The 25,870-nt window shown below is 41.8% G+C and overlaps 1 protein-coding gene across 1 annotated transcript in view; it reads left to right on the plus strand.

Moving 5' to 3' along the window:
* The first annotated feature begins 11,657 nt into the window (after window positions 1-11,657).
* rtn4r (reticulon 4 receptor) overlaps window positions 11,658-25,870 on the plus strand; it is a 44,153-nt gene continuing 29,940 nt past the window's right edge. Inside the window, exon 1 of the mRNA XM_038704336.1 lies at window positions 11,658-12,219. Coding sequence (XP_038560264.1) covers window positions 12,198-12,219 — 22 coding nt within the window. The 5' untranslated portion in view covers window positions 11,658-12,197. The remainder of the gene's footprint in view (window positions 12,220-25,870) is intronic.

A 25,870-nucleotide genomic window follows, 5' to 3' on the forward strand; every position in this document is an offset into this window, starting at 1 on the left:
AGAGCTGCAGTCTCTATTCATTCAACTTGCACTGTAAATTTTCAGCTTAACTGACCCTTTTCTCTTGGTCTCTCTCTCGCCTGCCATTCAGTGTGTGCAGAGTTTTGCGTGCATGCCGTGCTGCCGATAACTGCATGCAAGTCGTGGTTCCTCGCGGGTCTATTTCAAGAAGCCGGCTTAAAAACGATAAAATATTCCTTGTGTGGTCAGAGATTGGTTCAGGGACCGCAGATCCAAAATCGGCCGCAACCCTCCGTCCTTCTTGGGAACTATGAAGTATCGGCTGTAGAACCCGGCCTCTCTGACCGGCGGGGAAATAACGGTGATAAATTATCCAAAAGTCCCGCGAGATGGGGACAACTCCGCACAACACCAGTGAAGCTTGGGCTCCGTCTCTTCAGCAATTGTTCTGCCACTAGGCTACACCATAGACTTTATAAATGCTATTGATTGAACTGTATATTGTAATAGGCTGTAAATCAACTTATTGGGAGAAAACTGGTAGTTCTATGTAAAATCAGATGTTGAGCACCCTCATATCGGCAAACTGGCACGATCCTTGTTTCGCTAAGAAGCTTCGACTGTGAGATTGACAGTCAAATCAGGCTTCGCCCATCAAAGCATCGAATCTTCGACTATTTGGGGTCAGCCCTACTATTTAACCATAATATTTCACTTTAAACTTCTAATAGACGGGTTTCTTGTATACAGACTGTTCTGAATTCCCATATTCTGCCAGCAGGTGGCATTGTTGCACAATGTATGGTCTTGAAATTCTGTCAGGCAGTGAGTAAGGTAACTAAGGGGTCCTTTACACGTGCTGCAGTTCATCTAACTCGGTCTGCCGTAGTAATGGCAAGTTTGAGTCTTTTGACAAACTCGTTCATTCAAATCTCGTTCATTAAAATGATCTAATGTTTTTTTGAGTCATTTCGTTCATTTGAACTAGGCTGGTTATTGCGGTGCTGCAGCCCTCTAGTGGGCGATTAAAAAACAGCGCCGTTCTCAAACACGGAAGGCTTCCTGGCTTGCTTTATTTGACAAAGTATAATGCACAAATTCACCTCTTGATTACTGTATATCATCATTATATAAACCCCCCTGGGCCCACAACCAAATTCAAACCATGTAAAAACCACATAAATATGTTGTCAATATGTAATCACCACTACTCCGGCTAAATCCTTCCATTTTCACAATCTTTCCCGAGTGCACAACCAGACCAGCCATATAAAGGCTTATGTATATAATTACTATCATTATCTCTGAAGTGCTCATTCATACAGTAGCCTAACACCCCTATCCATGAGTAAAATATCAATATCAGATTTGCAGTAAATATATTGAAGTAATAAGCTTGATAAACTATGTGAATAAACACACTCTTATTAAACTTCAACCAATTTAATAATAATCTGGATCAAGCCACCAAGTTCTTAAAGAACTCCAGCACAGAGAGAGGAACAAAGAAATATTAACACATTATATAAATGTTTGGCAGTTCTGGACGCAGAATGGGCCACATCAGGTCCGGATTCTGCAGACAGAGAAACAAACATGAGCACATCGCTCTCAAACATAGCCAGGTTGTTCACTGTGAAACAACAGCACGGCTCTGTTGGTAAATTAAAAGGAAAAGTTACGTTGCGTTCTCTGGCGGACCTCGTTCAGCTGTTAGCTGTTTACAGGGCTAACGCTAACATTGCTACGTGGCTGTGTTTTAATGTTTTAATGACCGGGTCTGTTTTGGAGAGGAGACGGAGGTAATTCGGCTCTGAAGTGGAGCGGACCCAGAACAACTCTCATCAGCTGTTAGCTGTAATGTTAAACACTAGCAGGAATAAAGTTACGGTGCGGCTGTGTTAAAACTATAACTTAGCACAACATCACTGCGCTGTTATAATGTTATGCTTTATAAAATGTCACATAATTAACAAAATAGCTATATAATGTCAGTCCAGTGACTGTTACCTGACAGCCGACCTGCCTCTCATTCTCTGGCGCTGGCAGTCACTCAGCCAGCCGAATGAACGAAAGACTGAGGAGGACCCATGTGAGCGGTGAACGAGTCGTTCATTCCTGCTCCACAGTAGGAGCTGTCAAGTGACATGACTCAGACCCAGAGACCCACAGTTGAGAGTCGTGAACAAATCTGTTGTGTTTCCTGTGCTGCCTGCTTACCACAGCCCTGTAGCCAAGCTGTCACATGACAAATGAACGACTCAAACAGACCCACAGTTGAGTAAGTAAGTAAGTAATGTAAGTCGCGTTATATTAATGTTGCCTAGCCTGTATACCATGTAGTTTGTTGATTCAGGTTTCGCTGTAGAACATTTATCATTATATAGATGATTAGAATGTCACAGTGTTAATGCTAATGTTAAACTGCTAATGCTACTCAAGCACGTAGATGCTAATATCTTTAAGTTGATAATATGTTATGGCTAGACATTTAAACTCAGTGCTTGAACTGTACTGATTCCTTTATTTGTTGTGTACTGATTTATAATTCCAGAGACCATATGACTGTCCAAGTTTAAGTCACTGGAAGCCAAAATCCCTGTTCCAGTGTCACTCTTTGAACGGAGATCTATTGCAGATGAAGAAACTATCGTTTGAGTAGACGCCCCTACCACGGGTTGGTTCTTTAATATTGTTTAACCTCATCACTTTTAAGGATGGGGTGGTGTCGTTGAAACTAATTGTAACGTATCGAGTTACGTGACAATTTACTTTTAATACCCAGTAATAAGTAAGGTAATATTGTTATTTTTTAGATGAGTAATAAGTAAAAAGTAACATATTACAATTACAATTACAAGAGATATGCCGTATAGACTGATATGCTGCGAAGACAGAGTGCTGTTTTCTGTCCGCTAGTTGTCTGCGCATCTCTGTGATGATGTTGCATAGAAACCCGTTTATAAGTCAACATTGACTTGGTTTCACATGGGACGATATCCAGGGTAAAAGTCCTGAGTTTGTTTGTTTGACCATCCATCCACCCCATGCACCTGCCTGTCTTTGTACTACATCACCTGACTTCCTCTTTTGCTACCGTAATCTGGCCACTAGAGCTTGCGGCCTAACAATAAATGTATAAAGGTCGTAATAACCTGCTTAAACAATCTACCTATGCACTTGTTTTTCTGGTAACGCTGTAAAGATGCATTATCAGTGTGATGATCTGAAAATTACCAATAATCTCAATTGTAGTGAAACGTCTCGGGTTACGTGTGTAACCCTTGTTCCCCGAGAAGGGGAACGAAACTACTCCAATCCTATTGGTGTTGCTAGAACGGTAGCGTGTGACGGCTATGTCGTCACCGACGCAGTTCGAGTTCCCTCGAAGGGGAACTAATTTCTAACTAATTTCATATGTCCATCGTACATACTGTCCTTCAGTCAGGTGTTATATGCATTATAATTAAATACATAAATATATAAATTAAAAATACAGTTACATGCATGGAACCCAGAAGGGCTGTAGATACTGCTGAGGACACTGAATAAATAAAGTCCTTGGATTTTTTCCTCTTAATTTGGGGATTATATACAATTTGGGAGGATTTTACATTCAAAAATTCAAAACTACCACAAGGTGGGTTATTTTACATGATGATTCCAGCATTTATAGACTCAGTATATTTACATTTGACTAATTTTGAATATATACACTCACCTAAAGGATTATTAGGAACACTTGTTCAATTTCTCATTAATGCAATTATCTAATCAACCAATCACATGGCAGTTGCTTCAATGCATTTAGGGGTGTGGTCCTGGTCAAGACAATCTCCTGAACTCCAAACTGAATGTCAGTCTGAGTCTCAGTCTGGGCCGGTCTGAGTATTTCACAATCTGCTCAGTTACTGGGATTTTCACGCACAACCATTTCTAGGGTTTACAAAGAATGGTGTGAAAAGGGAAAAACATCCAGTATGCGACAGTCCTGTGGGCGAAAATGCCTCGTTGATGCTAGAGGTCAGAGGAGAATGGGCCAACTGATTCAAGCTGATAGAAGGGCAACTTTGACTGAAATAACCACTCGTTACAACCGAGGTTTGCAGCAAAGCATTTGTGAAGCCACAACACGCACAACCTTGAGGCGGATGGGCTACAACAGTAGAAGACCCCACCGGGTACCACTCATCTCCACTACAAATAGGAAAAAGAGGCTACAATTTGCAAGAGCTCAACAAAATTGGACAGGTGAAGACTGGAAAAATGTTGCCTGGTCTGAGGAGTCTCGGTTTCTGTTGAGACATTCAGATGGTAGAGTCAGAATTTGGCGTAAACAGAATGAGAACATGGATCCATCATGCCTTGTTACCACTGTGCAGGCTGGTGGTGGTGGTGTAATGGTGTGGGGGATGTTTTCTTGGCACACTTAGGTTTAAATGCCACGGCCTACCTGAGCATTGTTTCTGACCATGTCCATCCCTTTATGGCCACCATGTACCCATCCTCTGATGGCTACTTCCAGCAGGATAATGCACCATGTCACAAAGCTCGAATCATTTCAAATTGGTTTCTTGAACATGACAATGAGTTCACTGTACTAAAATGGCCCCCACAGTCACCAGATCTCAACCCAATAGAGCATCTTTGGGATGTGGTGGAACGGGAGCTTCGTGCCCTGGATGTGCATCCCACAAATCTCCATCAACTGCAAGATGCTATCCTATCAATATGGGCCAACATTTCTAAAGAATGCTTTCAGCACCTTGTTGAATCAATGCCACGTAGAATTAAGGCAGTTCTGAAGGCGAAAGGGGGTCAAACACAGTATTAGTATGGTGTTCCTAATAATCCTTTAGGTGAGTGTATAAAATACCCCAAACCACATTATTTCAAAATGTCTTGCTATAGGGCCCTGGTTTAAACTTGTTTAAAGTTTAAATGTGCTTTATTTAAATGTATGGGTAGCCGTTGTTGCAAAAGCAAGTATAGTGTATACATACATATATGGTACTAACTGTACATTGGCTTCATGTTGTAGACAGCTGTTTTCTGTTGTAGTATCCAATACTTGTGCATTTGACTCATAACAGTTCAAAATAGCACTGTAGCAGCAAGACAGAGGGTCAGTGACCTTCTACGGGGAGAGCAGTGATTGGTGGTTATGTAGGGACTGAACCCTTCTATAGAATTTGACCTCTAACCCCTTGTTTTGTTACCTCAAAATAGTACTGTACCCTTCTATGGGTTTGACCTTTTTACTTTGCAGACTCAAACCCTTCTATGGTACCTAACAGATACCTAAACATATCCTATATAAGCTTTGTTTGATGTACAGAGAGACAGAGTGGCCACTCTCCAAGCTACTGCAGAGCTTGTAATTGATGCTGAACGCTTTGATTTAATAAACTTTTATGATCAAGAACAGTGTCAAGCGGGTTTCCTCTCAACACATCATCGCAGCATTATTGTTCGGACACCACACTGTTTGAGTTGATGGAGCATCCAGGGATATTTTTATTAGCTTCATACTTCACGGGTTTTGCTAATTTTATGATAATTGCTTATAAACATGATGATCCCACTACAGAAAATTATGCAGTTTGTTTGTTTAGGTTGTCAGAGACCCCTGCTGTACCACATGATTAAATACAGTGGATTGCATTAAGCACTACTGTGATTGGTGTTGACAGAAGTGTTTACGCAGCACTACCTCTCCCAAATTCCAGATAAGTCTGTGGGATTTCTGTTTTTGGAGTTTTACAAAGAGGCCTAACGGGAAATAAGACCTCTCTGGGTTGTAACTAACCCCAAAAATAAATCACTATGTAAGATACTGGAATTATACGTATATATTTGGTATGACATACCATTTTTATCCAATGTAAATGCACAGTTTGTAGCAAAGTGAAGGGTTACCACTTCAATATTTTCTAAAACTGGCTTTTAGGCCAGACAAAAATCAAACATTTCAAACCCAAAAAAAAATTTTTTGCTTTTGCAATTATTATGTTTTAGACATACAACGTACAAAGTAAATGTATTTGTCATTTAACAACAGCTCCGCCCTACCCTCCCCCCCCCAGCCCTCTCTCCCTCTTTCTTGCTATCTCTCTCGCTCTTTTCCTTTCTCGCTCTCTCTCTCTCTCTCACTCTTTCTCTAAACCCCAACCGGTCAAGGCAGATGGCCGACCACCCTGAGCCACTGTTCTGCTTGAGGTTTCTGCCTCTTAAAAGGAGGTTTTTCCTTGCCTCTGTCGCCATGTGCTTGCTCACGGTGGGAAGTGTTGCATCTCTGTAAATAATATCACAAAGAGTACGATCTAGACTTGCTCTACTGTATATGAAAAGCGCTATGAGATGTTGTGAGTTGCCGCTATATAAATAAAATTTTATTAATCACGATCCTGTCTTGAGTTTATCTGAGATATTGTTTTGTCGGTTCAGTATCTGTTATTTAGTCTGTTTTGGTTCCATGTCTTTGTTCCTAGTCCTGTGCCTTAGTTCATGTCGTAGTATTTGCTTCTAGTTCTTTCTCTGCATCATTTTGGTTTAGTCTGCTCGGTACTCTGTGTTCTAGTTCTGTGTTCTCATTTAGGTTTTGTCTGTTATGATCCCTGTGTTATAGTTAGTCGGTGTTTGTCTGTTTACATGGGTTTCTGTTATTGTCTGAGTTAGATTCTTGTCTGGTATTTTGTTACATATGTTCTGTCTGTGTTGGTTATTTTGCCCCATGTCTGCCTGTCAAGTGTTCCATCTGTTCCCCCAGTTATCACTCTGTCTGCCTGCCTCTTTGTTCCCCTTTGCTGTCTCTGCCTGCCTGCCTCTCTCTGTTTTCCCCCGCTCTCTCTCTGCCTGCCTGTGTCTCGTTAGTCTCATGTCTGTCACCTGTGTTGCTCCCGCCCTGCTCGTTAGTCCCTGTATATATTTACCTGGTGTTTCCGTCTAGTCTTTGTCGGGTCATTGCAGTGTTTTTGTGGTGTGAAGAAGCGCTGTCCGCACAATGTGTCCTGTATTTGGGCCCACCTACCTGTCTCACCATGGCAAACTGTGACAGAATGACCCGACATAACATGGACCCAGCGGACATTGTTAAATTGCCCAGCACCTGGGAGGAATTGGGGGTGCCTAAAGAGGAGCTAACAGCTGAAGAGTCGCAGTTTTTTGAACTGCTCTCGGTCATGTGGAGGACCGACCCAGAGGTGGCTCTGCTCGTGGCCTCCTGCAGCCTGTTAGCTCGCCAGCTAACACCAGGCCGCCTGATCCCTGGCCTACTAGCTGCCTGCCGGAGCCTTAGCCTGCCAGCACCCAGCGAGTTAGCCACAAGCCAGCTAACCCCAAGCCTGACCCCGCCCTGCTGGTATGGAGCTCCGGTCTGCGAGCACTCCTGCGGCTAGCCCCCTGCCTGATTCCCGGCCTGCTGGCTGCATGCTGGGAAGCCTCCACCTGTCCTGCTCGGCTAGCGCTGCTAGCCGCCCGCCTGGTCATCCCCCTCCTGTGTTGGCTCCAGTACCCAGGCTGGTTGTGGACTCCTGGACATCTAGCTCTCTGGTCTCTTTTTTTGATGGACTTTGCATTAGAGCCAGAGAGCCCAAGGACTGCTAGTCCCCAACCAGTCAGCCAACCAGCTAGCTGTCAGCCAGCTAACCCCGTGCCTGCCCTGCCTGATTACCGGCCAGCTAGCGCTGCTAGCAGCCTGCCTGATCTCCAGCTGACTCCTGTTCCCTCGTCGGTGGTCCGACCAAAACCAGCTCCGTCGGTGGTCCGACCGACTCCCGCTCCCTGTTCTCCGTCACCTGTAATTCTGTCGGCCTGTATTTTGTGTTTTCCCTTGTGGATTCTTCTTGGGACTCAGCCACCGTGTGTGCGCGCACACACACACACACACACACACACACACACACACACACACACACACACACACACACACACACACACACACACACACACACCATGACAAACTGTGACACAAAGCAAACGTTTTACATAAAAATTCTAAAATGATACAGACAATAAACAGAAACTATTTTGCAGGTTTAGTGCTGAGAATCACAACCTTCAATGTGTTTTGTTACTTTTGTAAATTCTCATGCATTTTGTGTTTGTTGTGGCCTACAGGAGTTACTCTAATTCCAACTGTTAGTGTAAAAATAACAGTATTTTTTTTTAACCCATTATATTTCACAAACGTACTGTGAAACTCAGCCAGCAGGGATCCCCCCCCACACTTCTGTTTGTAGATTGCACAATGGGGGAAATGAAAAACAAGGAGAGAGAGAGACCTAGTCACCCCATGCTGCGGGTTTTGAAGGGAAGTTGTACAAAATGTAATCTAGAGTGAGTAAAAGCCTTCAGTTTTAGCTTTCATTCATAGACTGTAATTCACACTGGTCATACTGTAGTTCTTGTGGCAGTGAGACACAACTAACTTTCCTATTACCTAAGGAAGTTATTTATGCCTCCATTCTCCTTTTTGATCCGTCAGACTTGTGATGAAAAGAATAGTATAGCCCCAGCCTAGGGATCAGCTGCCTTTGAGACTCAACAGCTTGACTCATTTCATTACTGTCATGAATTAAAGAAAAAAATCTCCTTTTTTCCCCATTGACATGGCAATGATTCACCCTCAGTTAATTTACAGTCGCTCGTTGTGCAAGGCCTCCAGCCTCAAAGCTCCCTTGACACATTTACCTGTGTCCTTTTCAGTTGCTCGCGCATATGATTGTGATATACTATAATGGAATGAGCTTAGGACTCGGGATTGAGTGGGCATGTTGGATAATGAGCTAGGGGAGGTATAATAATCAGTTACAGTACACCTTTCACTTCCTGGCACAAGGAGACTTCTTAACCAGCAAGCTAAATAAATTTTTCTAGCTCTGGATATATTTAGGGAGGGTTCTGCTCTGGGAATGTCTTGTTGTGGCCAATTTCTGTGATCATGTCAACACTGTACGCTGTGACTTAAATAAAAATCATTTTTTTTACAAGTTGTGTTCTCCAATGATGTTTGTTTTAAGTTAGTTACTTACCGCATAAAAAAGTTATTCCACAGCAAGTGTATAAACATATCTCCAGAGCTGGGTTACTCCAATACGATGTCATACATTTCTATCGGCTATATTTTTTGTATTGCAGCAGATATATAAATATTATTAATTTACTTTTTCTGTTGTGAAAAGCCTTTTAAAATTCAGTCCAAAAAACGGCTGTTACAGTAGCCTACACTCCAGGGCACACAAACACAGCATATAAATGCATGACAGGATTACGCGCACACATGGAGGGATTCAGATAAAGCAGGAGAGACAGAGACAACTGTGAAAGGTGACAGCATTTCCTTTTCTCACGGGGTGACCTCGATCTCAGCAGGTCGCTGCTGCGACTTTGGACTGTGTCTCTACTGGCCATCTGGCCCTGCTGGCCTCCGCTGTGAGCAAATACAAGGCGAATGGCTCACTGACATATTCTGTTGGTGTGATTCAATATTGGTGGTAGTTGTAAGCTTTGGATTAGCCTGCTGCACATACCCCCATTTCACTCGACAACACCACCCACCTGTCTGTGGTTTCCATTCACCTGCTCCCTGTGGTAATCTGTTTTTTTCCTGTCTTAGTCTACATACTATGCTGTAATTAAGGTAAGTATTTGATCTTGTGCCAGTGTGTCTAATAATACACACAGCCTCATATTTCCTGTATGTGTCACAATTCAACAGCTAAGCTGCTATTCCAAGTGAAATATCAAGTGTACAATTTGGAAAGTTTCTTATAGTTCATTATGGAGTGTCACCATTCTGCCTGAAAATCTGTGCTGACCAACTGGCCCCCATCTTCACACAGATCTTCAACAGATCACTGGAGCTCTGTGAAGTTCCCTCCTGCTTCAAACGCTCAACAATCATCCTGGACCCCAAAAAACCCTCCATCTCTGGATTAAATGACTCGAGGCCAGGAGGCAGCAGGATAGACTGAGGAACATCACATCCAGCTCCCGGACAATTAGCACTGAATAACTGTAATTCGTTTTCTTTAAGATAATAAATAAATATCATCACCATAAACACATCTATGTATGCTGTTCATGTTCTGTATATGTCATGTACCTCAAAATACAGACACAAGAATATCCCAGCATCCTGTGTACTATTCTTCATGGCACTGTTGTCTTCCTGTCTACAAATGTTGTTGTTTCTGTCTATGATTGTGTGTGTGTGTATCTGTAAATGGTAGTTTGTGTCTGTTTTTGTTGTGCTTGTTGTCCTGTTTGTTCATGTTTGTTCTGTGTATGTACACTGAGAGCAATGTAAGACCCGAGTCAAATTCCTTGTATGTCTACAAATACCACCCCAATACAAGTGATTATGATTATGAATGTACATGCCAGCACAAGGAAATATTCCATATTTCCTTATAGGAAATATAATAAATATATACAATAGCCTCCACTGTGAATTCAATAATTTATCTGCCAGAGCTTACAGACTCATATTCAGTATAATTCCTCGCCTTAGCTGAAGGCCACCAGGGAATCATCTTCCACAGATGAGGCTTTTCTGTCTCTTTCCATGGTGATGAAGATCTATTTTGATGTTTGCCGGTAGGGGGCGTATGGTACCTAAAGATAATAGCACTGCGGCTGCGAATCCAAAGCTCCTGTGTTTCAGCAAACCAAGCAAAGCTAAAGACTATGTAACATATTTGGTCCACTCAGCATTGCGAGTGTATATGCTGCTCAATAATCTAATCACTTTTTAAAAAACCAACCATTATCATATCAAATGCAAGGAAATTAAATGTTTAATGTCGGATTCTGGGAAAGGACATGCCCTGCCCAAAGGCACTTTGAATTTCCATATGGAGAAAATACAGAGAAAGAAATGCCTGCTTGAATAGTAGGTAATAAAGACAATGTACAAAATGCACATTTAATTTCTAGACAAATTCAAAATATGAGCAATAAATTATAATGGAAAGAAATAAAGGGAGATGCTGACGTTAAGTCTTAAAATAAAATGAAAAGTAAGTTTGAGGATTTTTTTTCTCTTGGTCTGTCTGCCCGGTTAAACAAGCAGAACTGAAACCACTGTTTTGTTTTGTTTTGTTTTGTTTTCTGTCGGTGTTTAACAACTCCGCCTACGACATCAGAGCAGCCAAATTGTCCAGCCCCCGAGAGGAAGCAGGGCCCCACCAGCATTGGCCTGGCTTTTCGCCTGTCTTTTGGGGGTGTTTTCGTATGCATGTGCGTGCCTGGCCGTGTCTGATCCAAATAGATTCGCCTCACGTCACTCCCTACCCTCCCACCACCACCCCCCTGCACATAAAACATTCATTAGAGCGCAACCCTGCGCTGCAAGAAATGTGTGTCTGAATAAGTCATTATGTCTCAGATTCACTCTTAAAATATAAAGTAAATCAGTTGTTTAAAATAACTTGTTTTCCCAGTACAGTGTCAGTGTAGGGAGTCTTCTATAAATAACTGTAGTGAAATCAGGCAGAAAATTCAGCAAATTAAATATATAACATCAAATCTATTTTGCTTTACCTTGATTGATGGGCAAACTCCACTTTGAAATTTAAAAGGAATATTTTTTGCAGCGTTATACATATCCATAAAACATTCATCTATGAACGTTCTCCCTCTGTCTCTCTCCGCCAAACGCACCTCGCTGCCCCGCCCTCCCTTTCCACCTCCCGGTGCTGAACGCACACCGACGCTCACCAGTGCGGCCGACATCCGTGCGCATCCACCACACTTTTCTCCGTGTACTTGGGAAATATACAGCGGGGCAAGTGATCGGGCTGGATATGTGCAGCAATTTAAAAATGGATCCAATACTGATTTTTCGCCTTTGCCACTGATTATCCACTACTGCGTTAACACTTTGAGCTCTTCTCCGGAGCTGTTTGCGCGTCCTATATTTCGGGGAGGTGTCGACCGGTGTGTCGAGTCTACTGATCAGAATTTGGATGTTTATTGCTAACTATTTTGTAATCCCTCGTCCAAATGACTGAGCTAGGGTGCAGCCGGAGACGTGGCTCCCTACTCGGGAAGACGTACGGCTAAAGTTTGAAAGGTGCAGGGGTGCATTAGGCTGTCCGTCTCTAACCGTGCACTGGATTTGCAATTACCCATAAATTGCAATAAAACGCGGATATCCTATCTGTCTCCCCACAGCCTGGGATTCACTCGACTTGGATTTATCCAGCTTCTGGATTTCACCCGCCATCTAAATCATGAAGACCGTTATTATTGATGGTAAGTAGTTCACATTAGACAATAGAATGTCTTTGTAAAGTTTTCACATAAAGCAGACAGGAGGACCCTGCTGGGTTACTGCGCAATGATAACATCCACATCGGGCAGTGTCACTGCTCTATGGAGAATAGACACAACCAAAGATAAATCACATGTCCTAATTGGAGTTTATTCTCCTGGCTCCCCCGGGGTTTTGGTTAAACTGGTACCTAACTGACAATATGCGGGAATAAACACCTCTAATCTGCACAGTAACATATTATTATTTTATTAATGGAGCGGACTAACAAGCAGCGTCAATATCAGTTATGGATATTGCGGCTCTAAACGACCTTGACTCAGTGTCTCTTAATTGAGTCATAATTCAGAGCAGATTTTGTGCGCGCCCCTTTTTTCTCTGTGTGTATCAGTGCGCGTGAGTGACAGTGAGAGGCAGTGTAGTGTTTGTAGCGGTCAATATGCTCTGCATGATATCGCAACTTAACCCGGGCATCCGATCAGCCCGTCTGGACGCTGTGGGCTGAGCTTTTGATGAAGTCTACAGATGGTCCGCTTGGCGGCCCAATAATACCGCTCCACTTTCCAGCTCCTTGGCTTATAATTGCTGTTTTTGTGGCATCGACCCACTCAGGGTGCCGCCAAAAAGACAGGGAGTAGGGCCTTATAGTTGGACGTGGAGCTATTCTAATGAGGACAGGAATGCTTTGCTATTCCCGCCGGAAATGGCTAAGAATTTTTTTTTTTTTTTTTGGCTGGAGCGTGCTCTAGGCTGTGTGTATGTTTGCCTCTGCGCGCGTGTGTGTGAAGGGAGAGGTCGAGGGAGGAGGGGCAGGGAGGAGGTAGCACCTGGCAAGTCAGTGCGTGTGTTCTTGTACGCCTGATTGTTCTTGTGCGCCTGCTTTGTGTAAATGCAGTGCAGAGAGAATAACACTTAGGTTACATGTGATGGTTGATAAGCAGCACCATGTACATGTAGGCCTTCTTGTGGAAAAGCCTAATCCCCACCCTGCCCCACCCCTGCACACACACACAGAGTGCTTATGCAACATCCTGTACACACTCCCTCTTCCTCACGTTGTTCATTACTTGGCTAAAACTGCAGGATTATGGTAAGAAAGCCGCAGACGTGGGCCTACAGAGTAACTTTGCATTTCCCAACTAGCAAAATCAAAGAGATCTACTTGTGCATTCTCTTTGATATGTCACAGGGTGATGCAAATTCAAGTGAGCACCCCTTCATTGGCACAGAATGGCTTTGGGTCCCTCAGACCCTTCAGGCAGGTTTTCATCATCCACCTGCTGATGTGATTTAGCACCAGGTTTCTGACACACACCTATGTCTGTTTGTTTTTTTATGCTGCAATTATAAATGGTATCCATCTGATTTGGCGGAGAAAATATGGCCTGCCGTGTTTTGTGTTTAAGGTGTCAGAGTGAGGAGGGACTTTAATTTACACCCTTTTTCAGCCAGTCAGCATATGATCTAATGACTCTGTGGGAAAGCTGTTGCTCGGGGGTGCTGTTGCTCCCTGTCTACTGCCAAACAAAGCCAATAAAGCCTAAATGAATGGATAAAACCATTATGGTGGAACTGAAGGCTTTCTCTTCAGGAGTTTTAAACCACTACACAATGAGGGCATTTTTTTCAATTAGTTAACTTTGTTATTGTTTTGACAGTGCCTTGCCAAAAACTCTGGCCTATTTTCAAAAATAGGCCACAAGATGTAGCATCTGAGGTGGGGAGATAATTGTTTAGAACGTATCAAGCCGTAAAGAAAAAAGATGGCATGCAAAAAAAAAAAAACAATAGCTAATTTGCATAGCGGAATTAGGTGGGATCAAACATCGTGCCATAAACTGACAATGAGACATGGCATCTTCCGCATCCTGAAAGGGAATGTGAAATTGATCCATCTTTGTGTTTGTATGGGTGTATATATGAGCACAGGGGGAAGGCTGGGAGGGATAATGTGTGTGTGGGTGTATTGTTCTTTGAGTGTATGAGGAGGTCTGAGGAAGGGAGAGACAGTGAAGAGAAAGAAAGACAGGAAGAAAGGAAGCGAGCAGGCATGTTAAATTGAGAGGTGTGAAGGTCTTGCGACTTATTATGCCTACCGCTTGTGTGACTTGCCACCACGCGTTGTCCAGTCAAGTGTCTTTCATCACATGTCAGTATGTCAACTGCATGGATGATGAAGCAAAGTGGGAGAAATATAATTAGTAGCACTGCAGCTATCTTTAAAGTCCATCAGTGAGGAATGTGTTTACATTCTTGTGAAAGTTCACGTTTTTACCCCTCTTAATTGGGAAAGGTCAGCAATGAGACCAATAGGTCTTCTCTTGAGGTATAGGTATTTTTAATTCCCCACAGTACAAAGTGACCATAATATATCTGTAGCCAGGAAGGTTGCTGACTCATTGATTACTCTGCGAGGTGCTGAGATTTCTGACTTTCATTTCTAGCTTTTTGGGCCTGAATTTCAGGATGCTCCCACTCTCCCTGTTCTCATTTGTTCACTCTTTCGAAGTCTTTAACAGTTGTGGATTGTACTATGTGCAAGACCTTTCAGCTATGAAGAATAATAAACCTCTTTACCTGTTCCATGGACTGCACTGCTGATGTTGCAATTCCTGCTGGTTACCAATAGAGGTCGATAAAGGTCACACATTACCCTTTGTGATGAAGTTTTGGGGGTCAATGGGAGTCAATACAGTTGTGACTAGTGCAACATGTGATTTGGCTGCAACCCAAGACCAAATCACAGAAGAAGGTAAATAGAAGATTTGGCTTGGCAATTCAATTGTGTTCATCCAGAAAAACACATCAGTCCTCTGGGTTTCCAGAAGTAGACAAGGAGGGTAAATATAAAAGGTAGTTTAAGGGTAATTGGCTCCGATACAGACATCCAGCCTTGGATCAACTTGTCTTTGTCTTATCTGCACACAACTTCCATCACAACTGAATAGCTTTGTTTCTCTCACAAGTCAGAAACATTCCCATCCAATTATTTATTTACCCGTTTTTTCATAGCAATTTCATAGCATTCATAGCAACAGGCAGTGTAATAATGTTTGATAATGGTATTTAAAACTTGCCAAAAAGAGTTTGAATAACTCTAATTATGTCCAAAATGTAATTGTTCTCTTCATGTAATGCACTACTGGGTGATATAATAATAACTCTTGAGAGATGTTGTTGAATTAAAATAAGAAGATCTAGTTTTAACATGTAAATAGTTGACGTTTTAGGTAATGCTTACGTGGTTATGCAGTAAATCAACCAATTATTACAAAAAAAATCTATATAAAATAACACAATGTAATACGAATGAACCATTTTATGGACATTCTATTACTTTTGACTTTATATTGCAAGACTATTATTGTTAATAATATTATCTTGTATTATTGTTTCAGTTGTTTCAAATATCTTTGAATAGAATTTCATATTCAATTAAATTAGGATTAAATTTACATTACATGAGTCACAACACACAAGATTGACGAGTTTGCGCAAAAAATTGTGATTCATACATAAAACTGTTGCGGATTCTGTATACATTTTCTGATCCTAAGCCATTGTATTCATATTTCTTATTGATTGCTCAAAGTTTAAAGGATGAAGATGTGTCACATAGCCTCGGTGGTATTAAGGCCTTGGTTACAGTGACAGACTGCAGCAAGATATCTGAAAGCGGATCTGCTATGTTCACTGCATCCTGATGAGCACACTCCTTCAGGGGTTTCTTTTAATTGGCCGCGCCCTTCAAGTAGGACTGCATTTGTTTATACAGTACATGCACACACATACATGCAGATTCCCAGTGATACACACACACACACACAGGCATGCTGGCCTCAGATATCCTTGGAACCATCCGCTCTAGGTTATCACAACCTCCCAGCCCTTTCACTGCTAATCAGCAAGACAGAGGAACTAAGTGGATAAACGAGTAAAATTCTATGTGTTTATACAGAGGAAGCTAAGGGGCAAAAATATACAGAAAGCAAATGGAACACGCTATTCCCCCAGATTACCAGTCCTTAATCCTTTCTGTGGGTTATTATTCCACTATCAGAATATTGTTGGTTACCCCCCACTCCCTACACTAGTCTGTTAAAATAAAATAAAAAATAAAAAAGCAATAATAAGGGTTGGCTCTTGTCCTGAGTAGGGTGTGGGAGAAGAGGGAGGACCAGAAGAATTAGTGTTATGCAACATTAGGGTGGTGAGGCGGGTGGAGTCTTTATGGGGTGGATTTATTCATGTCTTTTTACATAAATCCACTCTGACATTGTATCATAATCCTTTAAAGGTGCCTACACATGACAGAGCAGATCCAAACCTCTAATGTTCCTAAACCCAACCCTAAAGTAAAAGAGAAATTTGCACACAATATGCAGTTACATCAGAGTTGCGTTCACACCAGTGTCGTGATTTCACTAGCAAGGACCACAATCAACAGGTATGATTAAATGATTTATTGATTAACGAACAGAAGATGTATGAAGCTTGCAGTAGCTGAATAGACATTAGAAAGCGTTGTGGGGAAGCTACGATAGGGAAATCCGCAGTAGCACCCTGGCACGACGGACCCCCTATAAACCTATGGAGAGGAGGAAGGAGATCAGGAGGCAGGACAGAGAAAGGGGTGGGAGGGAGGGATGCAGAATACGAGGGCGAAGGGAAGGACTTAGGACGTGTGGGTATTTATGGAAATGCTGGCGATGACGTGCTTGATGTGTGGTCCCACTCCTGAAACTCTGCTAATTAGCACCACTACATACCGACCGGCTGAACCCCCCCCGGGAGCGAATATGTATCTGTTGATTCCTTTAACACGGCCATAACGTTATATGGCTGCAGGACCTAGCATGCACAAACAGAGCTGGCTAATTTGTCGCACACATTGCCCATATCACTCCACCGCACAGTGTCATCTTTCAATCTGGGGTTTCACGGATGTTCTCGCTGTGTCCTTGGAACTCGCAGTGCCCACTTTTCGGTCCATGTACCAGTCAAAGTCGCATGGCCGTTCTAATCCTACTGCAGATCCGAAAGTGTGCACTGAGCTGGCTGAATGTTGGTGACGCTGATTATACCACAATGGGGAGGCTGACTGATGGCCTAGTAAATTGTTAATTAGACAGAGCAGAAGCCGGTCTTAAATTAGACGCATGAATGGAGCTGTTGTCAGCCTTATAAGTCAACCCTGCTCTGCTCCTCTTCTAGCAGGCTGCGGTGCCACTCAGAAAGATAAAGTGGCTGGTTGATCCAAAACGTGAGCACAAGTACAATGTCACTGATCATGGTGTTAAGAGGAGGGTTACCACAACACCAACAGAGATAGATAGATACATACATACATACATACATACATACATACATACAAGCATAGATGTGTACTATGTGTAATACATAAAGGGCATAAAAGATGTCATATTTAAAACCAAAACTAGAGAGTATCAAACAACATAATGAATACAAACATTTTTTCAAACAATGTCTCCTTTGTCATATCTATCAAACCCTGACAAACCCTAATAAAATATTTGTACATTACAAAAATTCGGTTCACAGCAGAAAGTTTGACGATAGCAAAAAGGGAAAGCCCATCAATACTTGGCTTCAGTTAGCATGGAGGCCATTTTGATATGATTAGCCACATTTTGCTGACATACGACCCGATCTGAAGTCTGCACTGAGTCAGTATTGGCTGCTGCACTTTTAACAGCAGGACTGCCAAATGTTCAACTGAATATTTTTGAGGGAGGTTATCCTGAGGAAGAACCTCAGATTTGTTTCCTCCATAAAGATAGATAGATATTCTCTGGTATTTTTTAGCTGTATGTTCTCATTAGCGTTTTTGATGCAAAAAATGAACTCCTTACCAATCCTTGTGATCATCATCCTCATCCCGTGTGAGTCTGCCTGTTGTTGTGATTAGTTTGCAAACTCGACAGATGGGACTTGGATGGGTTTTTTTGATGCCACGTCTTACTAAGTCTCTTGCATCACCTTGTTGAGGAAGCTTAAGCCAATGGGGGCCACATTTCTCCACTGTATGCATTGTATCCAATTCTTCTCATTATTTATCTTCATTCAAGGCAAAGTTCTGAAGGACTGATTCAGAAGGACTCTGAGCTTTGCATAAATAGCTGCATATATGGGTGTTTTTCATGTGAAGGACAAATACTGTATGATGAATTCAGAGACTGCAGATTTTAGCAGGCTTTCAAAGAGTAGTTCAAAGAAAAGGCTGCTTAGACAGACAGGCTAGACAAACCATAAAACAGACAGACAGAGATAGATAGATAGATAGATAGATAGATAGATAGATAGATAGATAGATAGATAGATAGATAGATAGATAGGTGTTGGTCTTTTATTAAAGAGTGAATTGGAAGGATATCCTGGAAGTTATTTTTATTCACACCCTGTTCATCAAAACTGACTTAAATGTTTTTATTTGTTTGAATGGAGGTTGAATTTTTTGACTATCAATGCTAAATTGGAGAATAAAAACCTACTTGAAACACATGAAGGGCATAAAAGTTACTTTGTACAAATACAAAAGAAGAGCAACTGGTGCAACCAAGCAAACTCATGTTTTAATAAAATAAGGCAGTCAATGCAAGCCCAATCTGGTTTCCTGCAGTGCACAGTGTGCGTAGTAGTTCTCCACACAACGGCAAGGCACAGTAAAGGTGGTTATCTTGGTGAGAATCCTTGGTTGGAGGTGTCACCTGCAGCTCTTTATCTAACAGCTGACTGATGGCTGCTCCTTCCTGGTCTATTACTCCCTTGCAAAAATTAAAAATGACCCGCTGACATAAAAAATGCAGACAATTACCGCTCTCTTGTTTTGTAGTCACATTTTTGATTAGCATGAAACAGTCAGTGCTAACCACGGTGGCAAACAAATTGTGTTTTCTGTGGCTGCAGTAGGATGTTCCGTTTGCATTAGCCATAACCTAATACAGCTCTGACACATTGTAAAGAGAGGGAACAGTAAAACGTGACACTGATATCAATGAGATAAAAATACGCAGGATTACATGCATGCCTCATTTCCAAGGATTCCTGTGATTCTCTCATGCTTATGCACTACCAATAGACTGCTATCTAGAAAGATAATTACTGAACGGAACCACATTGTATGACTATAAAAGAAAAATGATCTAATATATGAATGGTTATAACTTTAAAGAAGGAAAGATGGATTGGGAACAATTACCTGACTTCTGTGGCCTGATAGAGGAGGCCTGGGCTTGTTTTGGAGTAGACTTTGAGTCAAAATGGAGTCATTAAGATGGATGTTTTCTGCAGTGCATCATGAATATTCAGTAGGGGTTAAAGCTTGTATAGACAGAGCGTGGGGTGAAAGAAAAAAGCACCTTGAGATGACGGAGTAAGGAGCCCACTTAATGAAAGAGAGAGCGGCTTAGAGAGACAGGCTAGACAAACCATAAATTAGATAGATAGATCAGACAGACAGATAGATAGATAGAAATGGTGAATTTTACATTGTGTCATACTTCCATTGCAAATTGAGGTACAGACCGAAGTTTTTCAGAAAGTGAGTGACAGATTGTGCTTTCTTGCAGTCACGTTGCAATACATTCACAACAGCAATGTGTCTCCCTGTGAGCTTGGTAGGTAGTTCACTGCTGAAATATGTATGGGGAGCCCTTCAAAGGAAATAGGTCGTCACTCCTCGGCTCAGGGGAAATTGATCCGTTATAGATGTGAAAGCTCATTCCGGTCGGCGCTAAACATATATAATATATACCTGTTCTGGTGGCTTCATACAAGAATTCCACAAATTTTTACAACTTTCTTTCATACACAAATCAATGTCCTCAATGCCAGATGGGAGTAAAAGCATTAGTTGAGCAGGAAATGCATAATCCTGCAACTGCTGCAGGAACAAAGACATACTCACAAGCATAAATGTGGGATCAGTGGAGATCCCACTCGTCTGCTACAATAAGAATGCCCTACAACACTATTGTTTATCTGTTTGTGAATGGACTGGGCTGCCCTCACAAGGCAAAATACAGTATGAGAGAAAGGTAACTCCCTCCAAACTAAGATGTAACATCTGTGTTCAAGTTTTGCTCACAGTCACCTCAGGGGCCCAAAGTAGGTCATACTTATTAAAATGCAAATCTGACAAGTGCGCATCATTGGTACTCTCCTTTTGTCCCTGTGCCTAATAATCATTCCTTCTGATTCTCTCCAATCTTTCCTTCACTCTTACTTTCTCTAACTCCTCCCACTCTGTGTTGGTCATGCTTCTCTTTCTAATTCTAATACTGTCTCACCCACATACACACCGTCGCTCATCTTTCTGTCTTCACTCTCAGGTGTAAATGCTGATTATCTTGTGTAGATATCAGGCCACGGCAAATTAAATGTGACCGCAGCTAGCCTGCCAGGACGTCCATTATAATGATATCTGTAATCTGCTGGGCTCAGGGGAAGCGGTGGGGTGGGAAGATAGAGGGATGATGATGGAGGAGGACTCAGCGTGTATCCGGTAGCTGGCAGGAGAGTAGCGGACATGGATTTTCCTCCACTGATGAGGTTTGCGTGGACTTCAGGACCATATGTCGTCCATGGGTTTAAGTCCTATGAATCAAAGTACCATTCAAGGCTGAAACAAAAGCGGAGGTCATGAACCATTGAATACAATATGTCGTATTAGTGAAAAGCTGATTTTTGCCTTTTTTCCTGTACAACTATTGTGCTAAGCGTTCCTTGTTTCTGTGTTTCTGCACTATAAATGGTGGTTTATCATCTTAATCCTTGTATTCTCTGTTGCCATATGGCAGCAATCAGTGATCACGATAACTGCCTTTTTTTATCTTTATTCCAACCAATCCTGCTGCAAGAATCATAAAATGCATCACTTCCTGTTCCCCAGATGGTTTTTCCCCAAGAAAGAGCTACACTGGGTGTTAAAAACAACAATTTAGATGCTTTTTAATGTGTTATCAGTCAGTGATAGAGTCTCGGAATGGAAATGAATTGATCTGAAAGCACTGATGATTGTATCTGGGCAGTGGGCACGATTGAAACAACAGCACTTGGTTCCTGCAGTGCAGCATTTTGACACAACTCTCAGGCGGTAGACCTGTGTAAAGAATTTCCCATGGAATCCCTTTGACATACGGATCAGAGAGCACAAGGGAAGAATTGATCTGATGAGAGAAAATATTATACTGGGGATATGTCGCTGTTGCGGGTGCGTCAGCTTGGCTCGGTTTCCAAAACCTCTAATCAGATATGGTGCTTGTTTTCACATGCCTGTCCATGTTCCCAGCAAAGCCTATCATCACAGCAATTATTCCAGTGAGGGAGATGAGCACTGCCAACACTCCATCTCTGAGCTGTAAACAAATTAAGCTGAGGGGTCTTGATGATGTCTGTGTGAGAAACGAAATAATCTAAAACCAATTCTGACGGTCCCGCTGTGCCTTCCTGGCTCCTCAGCCGGCAGACACTCATGGGGGTGAAGCTGCGCTGCCACTGGAAAGCAGCTGGCTGTTACACCAGTGCCTTCCAGATGTATGGCGTATCTGTGATGTATTGTTTTATTTTTCTTATCTTTTCCAAGCTGTATTTACCCATTTTACGTCTGTGCTTTTGATGACAGACGCAAAATTTCCACTTGTTTAGATAATGAGTTTTGACAGCTCCAACTTTTAATCAAAGCACAAAATTTCCACCTGGCACTTTCAAAAGGTAATTAATGAAGATACAATTGCCATATGCCCCCTTAGATGAAATATAATTCAACATGATGCCATTAAGTCAGAGAAGGTTAATTTTACTGACATGACTTTGTAAAAACAACTGGTGGCTTGTGTTTTGATCTATCACATGTTTAAGCTCTTTTGTCTTGTGGAAATTTCTGGTGGTTTTATATAAATCTTTCAGTGGTTTTGCTGTGGGTAATTGACAGGTTATGTTTTCTCCCCCTCCATCGCTCCCTTGGAAGGCATTAGCATATTGAGTTTCGTGCCTGACTGTGAAGCGATTCCCACCATGCCTTTAAAAGGCATCGCATGAATAGGCGGCACATTACACCGCTGAGAAATATGAGACAGAAGAGAGAGCATACTCTTCCTCCACTTTTCCTCTCAGCTCATACACAATTCAGCGGGATGAGCTCAACATGCATGCGCACACACACACACACACACAGACACAGGCTGCCTGAACCCCCTGCTGCTTGCTGACTCACACAAGGTTTAGGAGGCGGACCATATTTTCAGGAAGGGTGAGTAGTACATGTTCCATTCCCATCTACTATAGTTAACTCTGGAGAAGTAGCCATGAAAGAGGTACACACCTGAGCCTTCCCATGTTTTTGCATTGTTTATTGTTTCCTACTCTACCATGAGACTGAAATTAGGGCTGGAAACGCTACAGAATCTGATCAGAAGTTCAAAATCACACCTACGAATTCAACTACTGGCCTACTGGAAACACAAAAATCAAAGATCTGGAGCACTTTTCCTCTAAAAGTCAATACCAGAGTTTAGATTTACTGTCAACTGCCCAATGTACTATTGGGTATATTTCTGAGACTGCTTGCTAAATGATCTCATGGGTTTTTACTTGAATACATTAACACCAAAATAAACAAAAATACCTGTTCTCTTACCTCCAACACAATCTTCATCAGAATTACACAGGCTACTGTATATAGTCTATAGGAGGGCATTTCAAATAATGATGCTGCAGAGCAATCAACTTGAACATATTGAACATATGTAAATAAAATGTATCGAGGGATCAAGAAAAGCCTCTAATGTCCATATGTCTACATTACGTTTTATAGGAACGGGCAGATAGCATGAATCTCAGAAAGAAGATTACAAAGAGTAAAAGCATGAATGCGTCACAATCAAGATCACATATGTAAATCCATCCATTATCTATAACCACTTATCCTTTGTGGGGTCGTGGGGTGCTGTAGCTCATCCCAGCTGACATTGGGTGAGAGATCACAAATCCATTGTAAAGCAGAAAAACTGATTTCTGCCTCCACCCTAATACAATGGAGGTGAATGCAAGTTTGCTTTTGGTACTCTAAGAATCTAACAATTACATCTGAAAAGCAACATGTCCTTGCAGAAACAATGTCCCTGTTACTCTGGTTACTCAGGATGATCCAAAGACCTCAATATCAATAGTTTTCAGTCAGAAGGATTTACTTCTTCTGAAGGAAGAAAGTGCTGACAGCTGAAACATTTTAACAGTTAAATGTTTTGAATTGTTGTGCACAATTGGAATATTAGAAAGTATACAAAAAATTATTTGTTTATGTTTTCTTATTTCTATTTTTGTCATTGTCTCTGAAAAAGTTTAAATCTTGATTATATTTTTCCTCCACAGCACTGATGATCATTTAAGTAGTCCCCCATCTGCAGTGTTTTTATAGATTGTCTTCATTCTAGACAATTGACTATGGAGAGATGTTTTGATGTGGAGAAAGAAGATGGAAACTCGAGTTTGAGACTTGGACTCGAGTCCGACTTAAGTCGCACACACAGTGACTTGAGACTCGACTTGAGACTCGTCCTCAAAAGACTGGACTCGGACTCGAGGTGCGGGACTCGTGAACAATGTTTATTTCTTGGAAACGTCTGATGAGTTTGCTGTTATTCCCCTCCCACCGTTACCACCTGCCTATGTAACACGTAGTATCAGCTGCGCGTAGCCACATTCATCATAAATTTTGTCTTTAAAACTTCATACGACAAGGCCCAAACTTAGAAGCGCTGAATGCAAAATAGGTAACCTGAGCTTAGTAAACATGTTTAGCTCAGCATTGGCCATCTAAAGTTAGCTTGCTTCTTGCTTTAGCTACAACCTACAGGAGGTTAACTCCGACTGTCGTTCCTTATGAAAAGATGAATGAACGTTTGTTTACGTGCTAAACTTGTGGCAGTCAATTAACGTAATCATTTACTGCCATCACGTTAATTATTAACATTGGCTGCAAACAGGTTACAGGTTTTATTGTTGATCATGTAACTTTACAGTTTTTAATTATAACTTTACACTGGGTGTGACAGTCTGGGAATGTGTTGACTTACAGCAGTTTATAAACTGTCACTAATTGCATTGCACATTACATGGTTGTGCTCTTTAAGTGAAAAACAGGTTACAGTTACAGAATTCGTTATAGCTAAGCAGTTTTATAAGCAGCCTAGATTGAACACAGCAGGTGATACAACATTCATTATAACCACGAGAGACTTGGAACTTGAGACTTGACTTGGACTCTAGCTCAAAGACTTGAGAATTGACTTGGACTCTAGCTCAAAGACTTCCCCCTGGTGGGGGAAGAAGATCTGTGGGCACCGTATAGAGGTCTGTGTATTTTATAACAGATTATCTTTTTCATCAAAGTACAGTTTAGTGCCTGCTAAGCTATTCTCCCTAACAAGCACTTTCTGCAGGTAGACACATTTCATATAGAGATACTGATCCATTAAAGTTTCTTGGTTAAATAGGTCAAGACATATACTGTACATTCAGAAATTCTGGGAGGTCACTTGTGGTATCACTGTTTCATTTCCCGTCAATGGATTCTATCTGCACACTGTGTCGTAATAGAGACCCGTTATTTCAAAAGCTATAGCATTATGCATTAGAAACCATAAACAGCCATTAGCTTCCTCCAGTGTGAGAGCACTGCACCTCACCACCAGCCGGGCAAGGCATTAGTCAGCAAATGGAGGGACTGGAGACTGGACACTTTATTGCAAATGAGTGGATGAAAGGAGATGTTTTACTGACATGGACTTTATGGGTCTCTCTTCCTAAGTAGCCTCATTTACTGAATCTGTAGGGTTTTTTTAGGTTGTGTTTATTGGACAAACATTGTTGACTAAAGCTAAAATAATGTTGATGTGTATGTGTTGGCAGTATTATTCAGTTTTCTCTTGAAAGACTTGAAAAAACAGGCTCTCAGTGTAGCTTTTTTTCAATTTGGCTGTACCCATACTCTTTGTCTTTCTACTTATCCCAAATATGTTTACTTTATTGTGACAGGAAGATGTCACAAAAAAGTCCCTTTCCCTCCGCTGACAATAGGCCCTGCTGATGTTTCATCTCCTCCACTGGAAACGTATTCTACATTATGTAACTGACATTGAAACAGCTCCTCTATAAGGATTCTTCTGTCAATACAGCAGCACTCTAATTATGTCCTTTTCATATCAGAACAGTGAGCGAGCACTGCCTGATATGGTTCTGGAGTATGTGATACCTTCTTAATTACTGAATGGGTTTATCCAGACCGCACTCTTCCTCTTGTGCACCACCTTCTCAATGAGATAGAGTTGGAGCTGTGCATATTGGGACTGTATTACAGTATCGACTCCTCATCCACTTAACAGGAGAATCAGCTCCATTTACAACTAATTAAAGCCATTAAAGGGGGCACACGCTAATGCATTTTTGCACAGATAACAGAAACATGGGCGGCAGTGGCAGCCAGGCTCATTTTACCGGCAGGTCAAGATGAGAGTAATTAACTGGGTATTAAAGTCACAGCGTGACGTGTTCACCAGCAGACAAGATGGAGGCTCGCGTAGAGTCCTGAAACGGGTGTCATCAAAACTCTTG

This window comes from Micropterus salmoides, unplaced genomic scaffold (genome assembly GCF_014851395.1).
Source record: "Micropterus salmoides isolate LMB-PRFRI ecotype aquatic unplaced genomic scaffold, ASM1485139v1 Ms_hic_scaffold_7, whole genome shotgun sequence".
Lineage (NCBI taxonomy): Eukaryota > Metazoa > Chordata > Actinopteri > Centrarchiformes > Centrarchidae > Micropterus > Micropterus salmoides.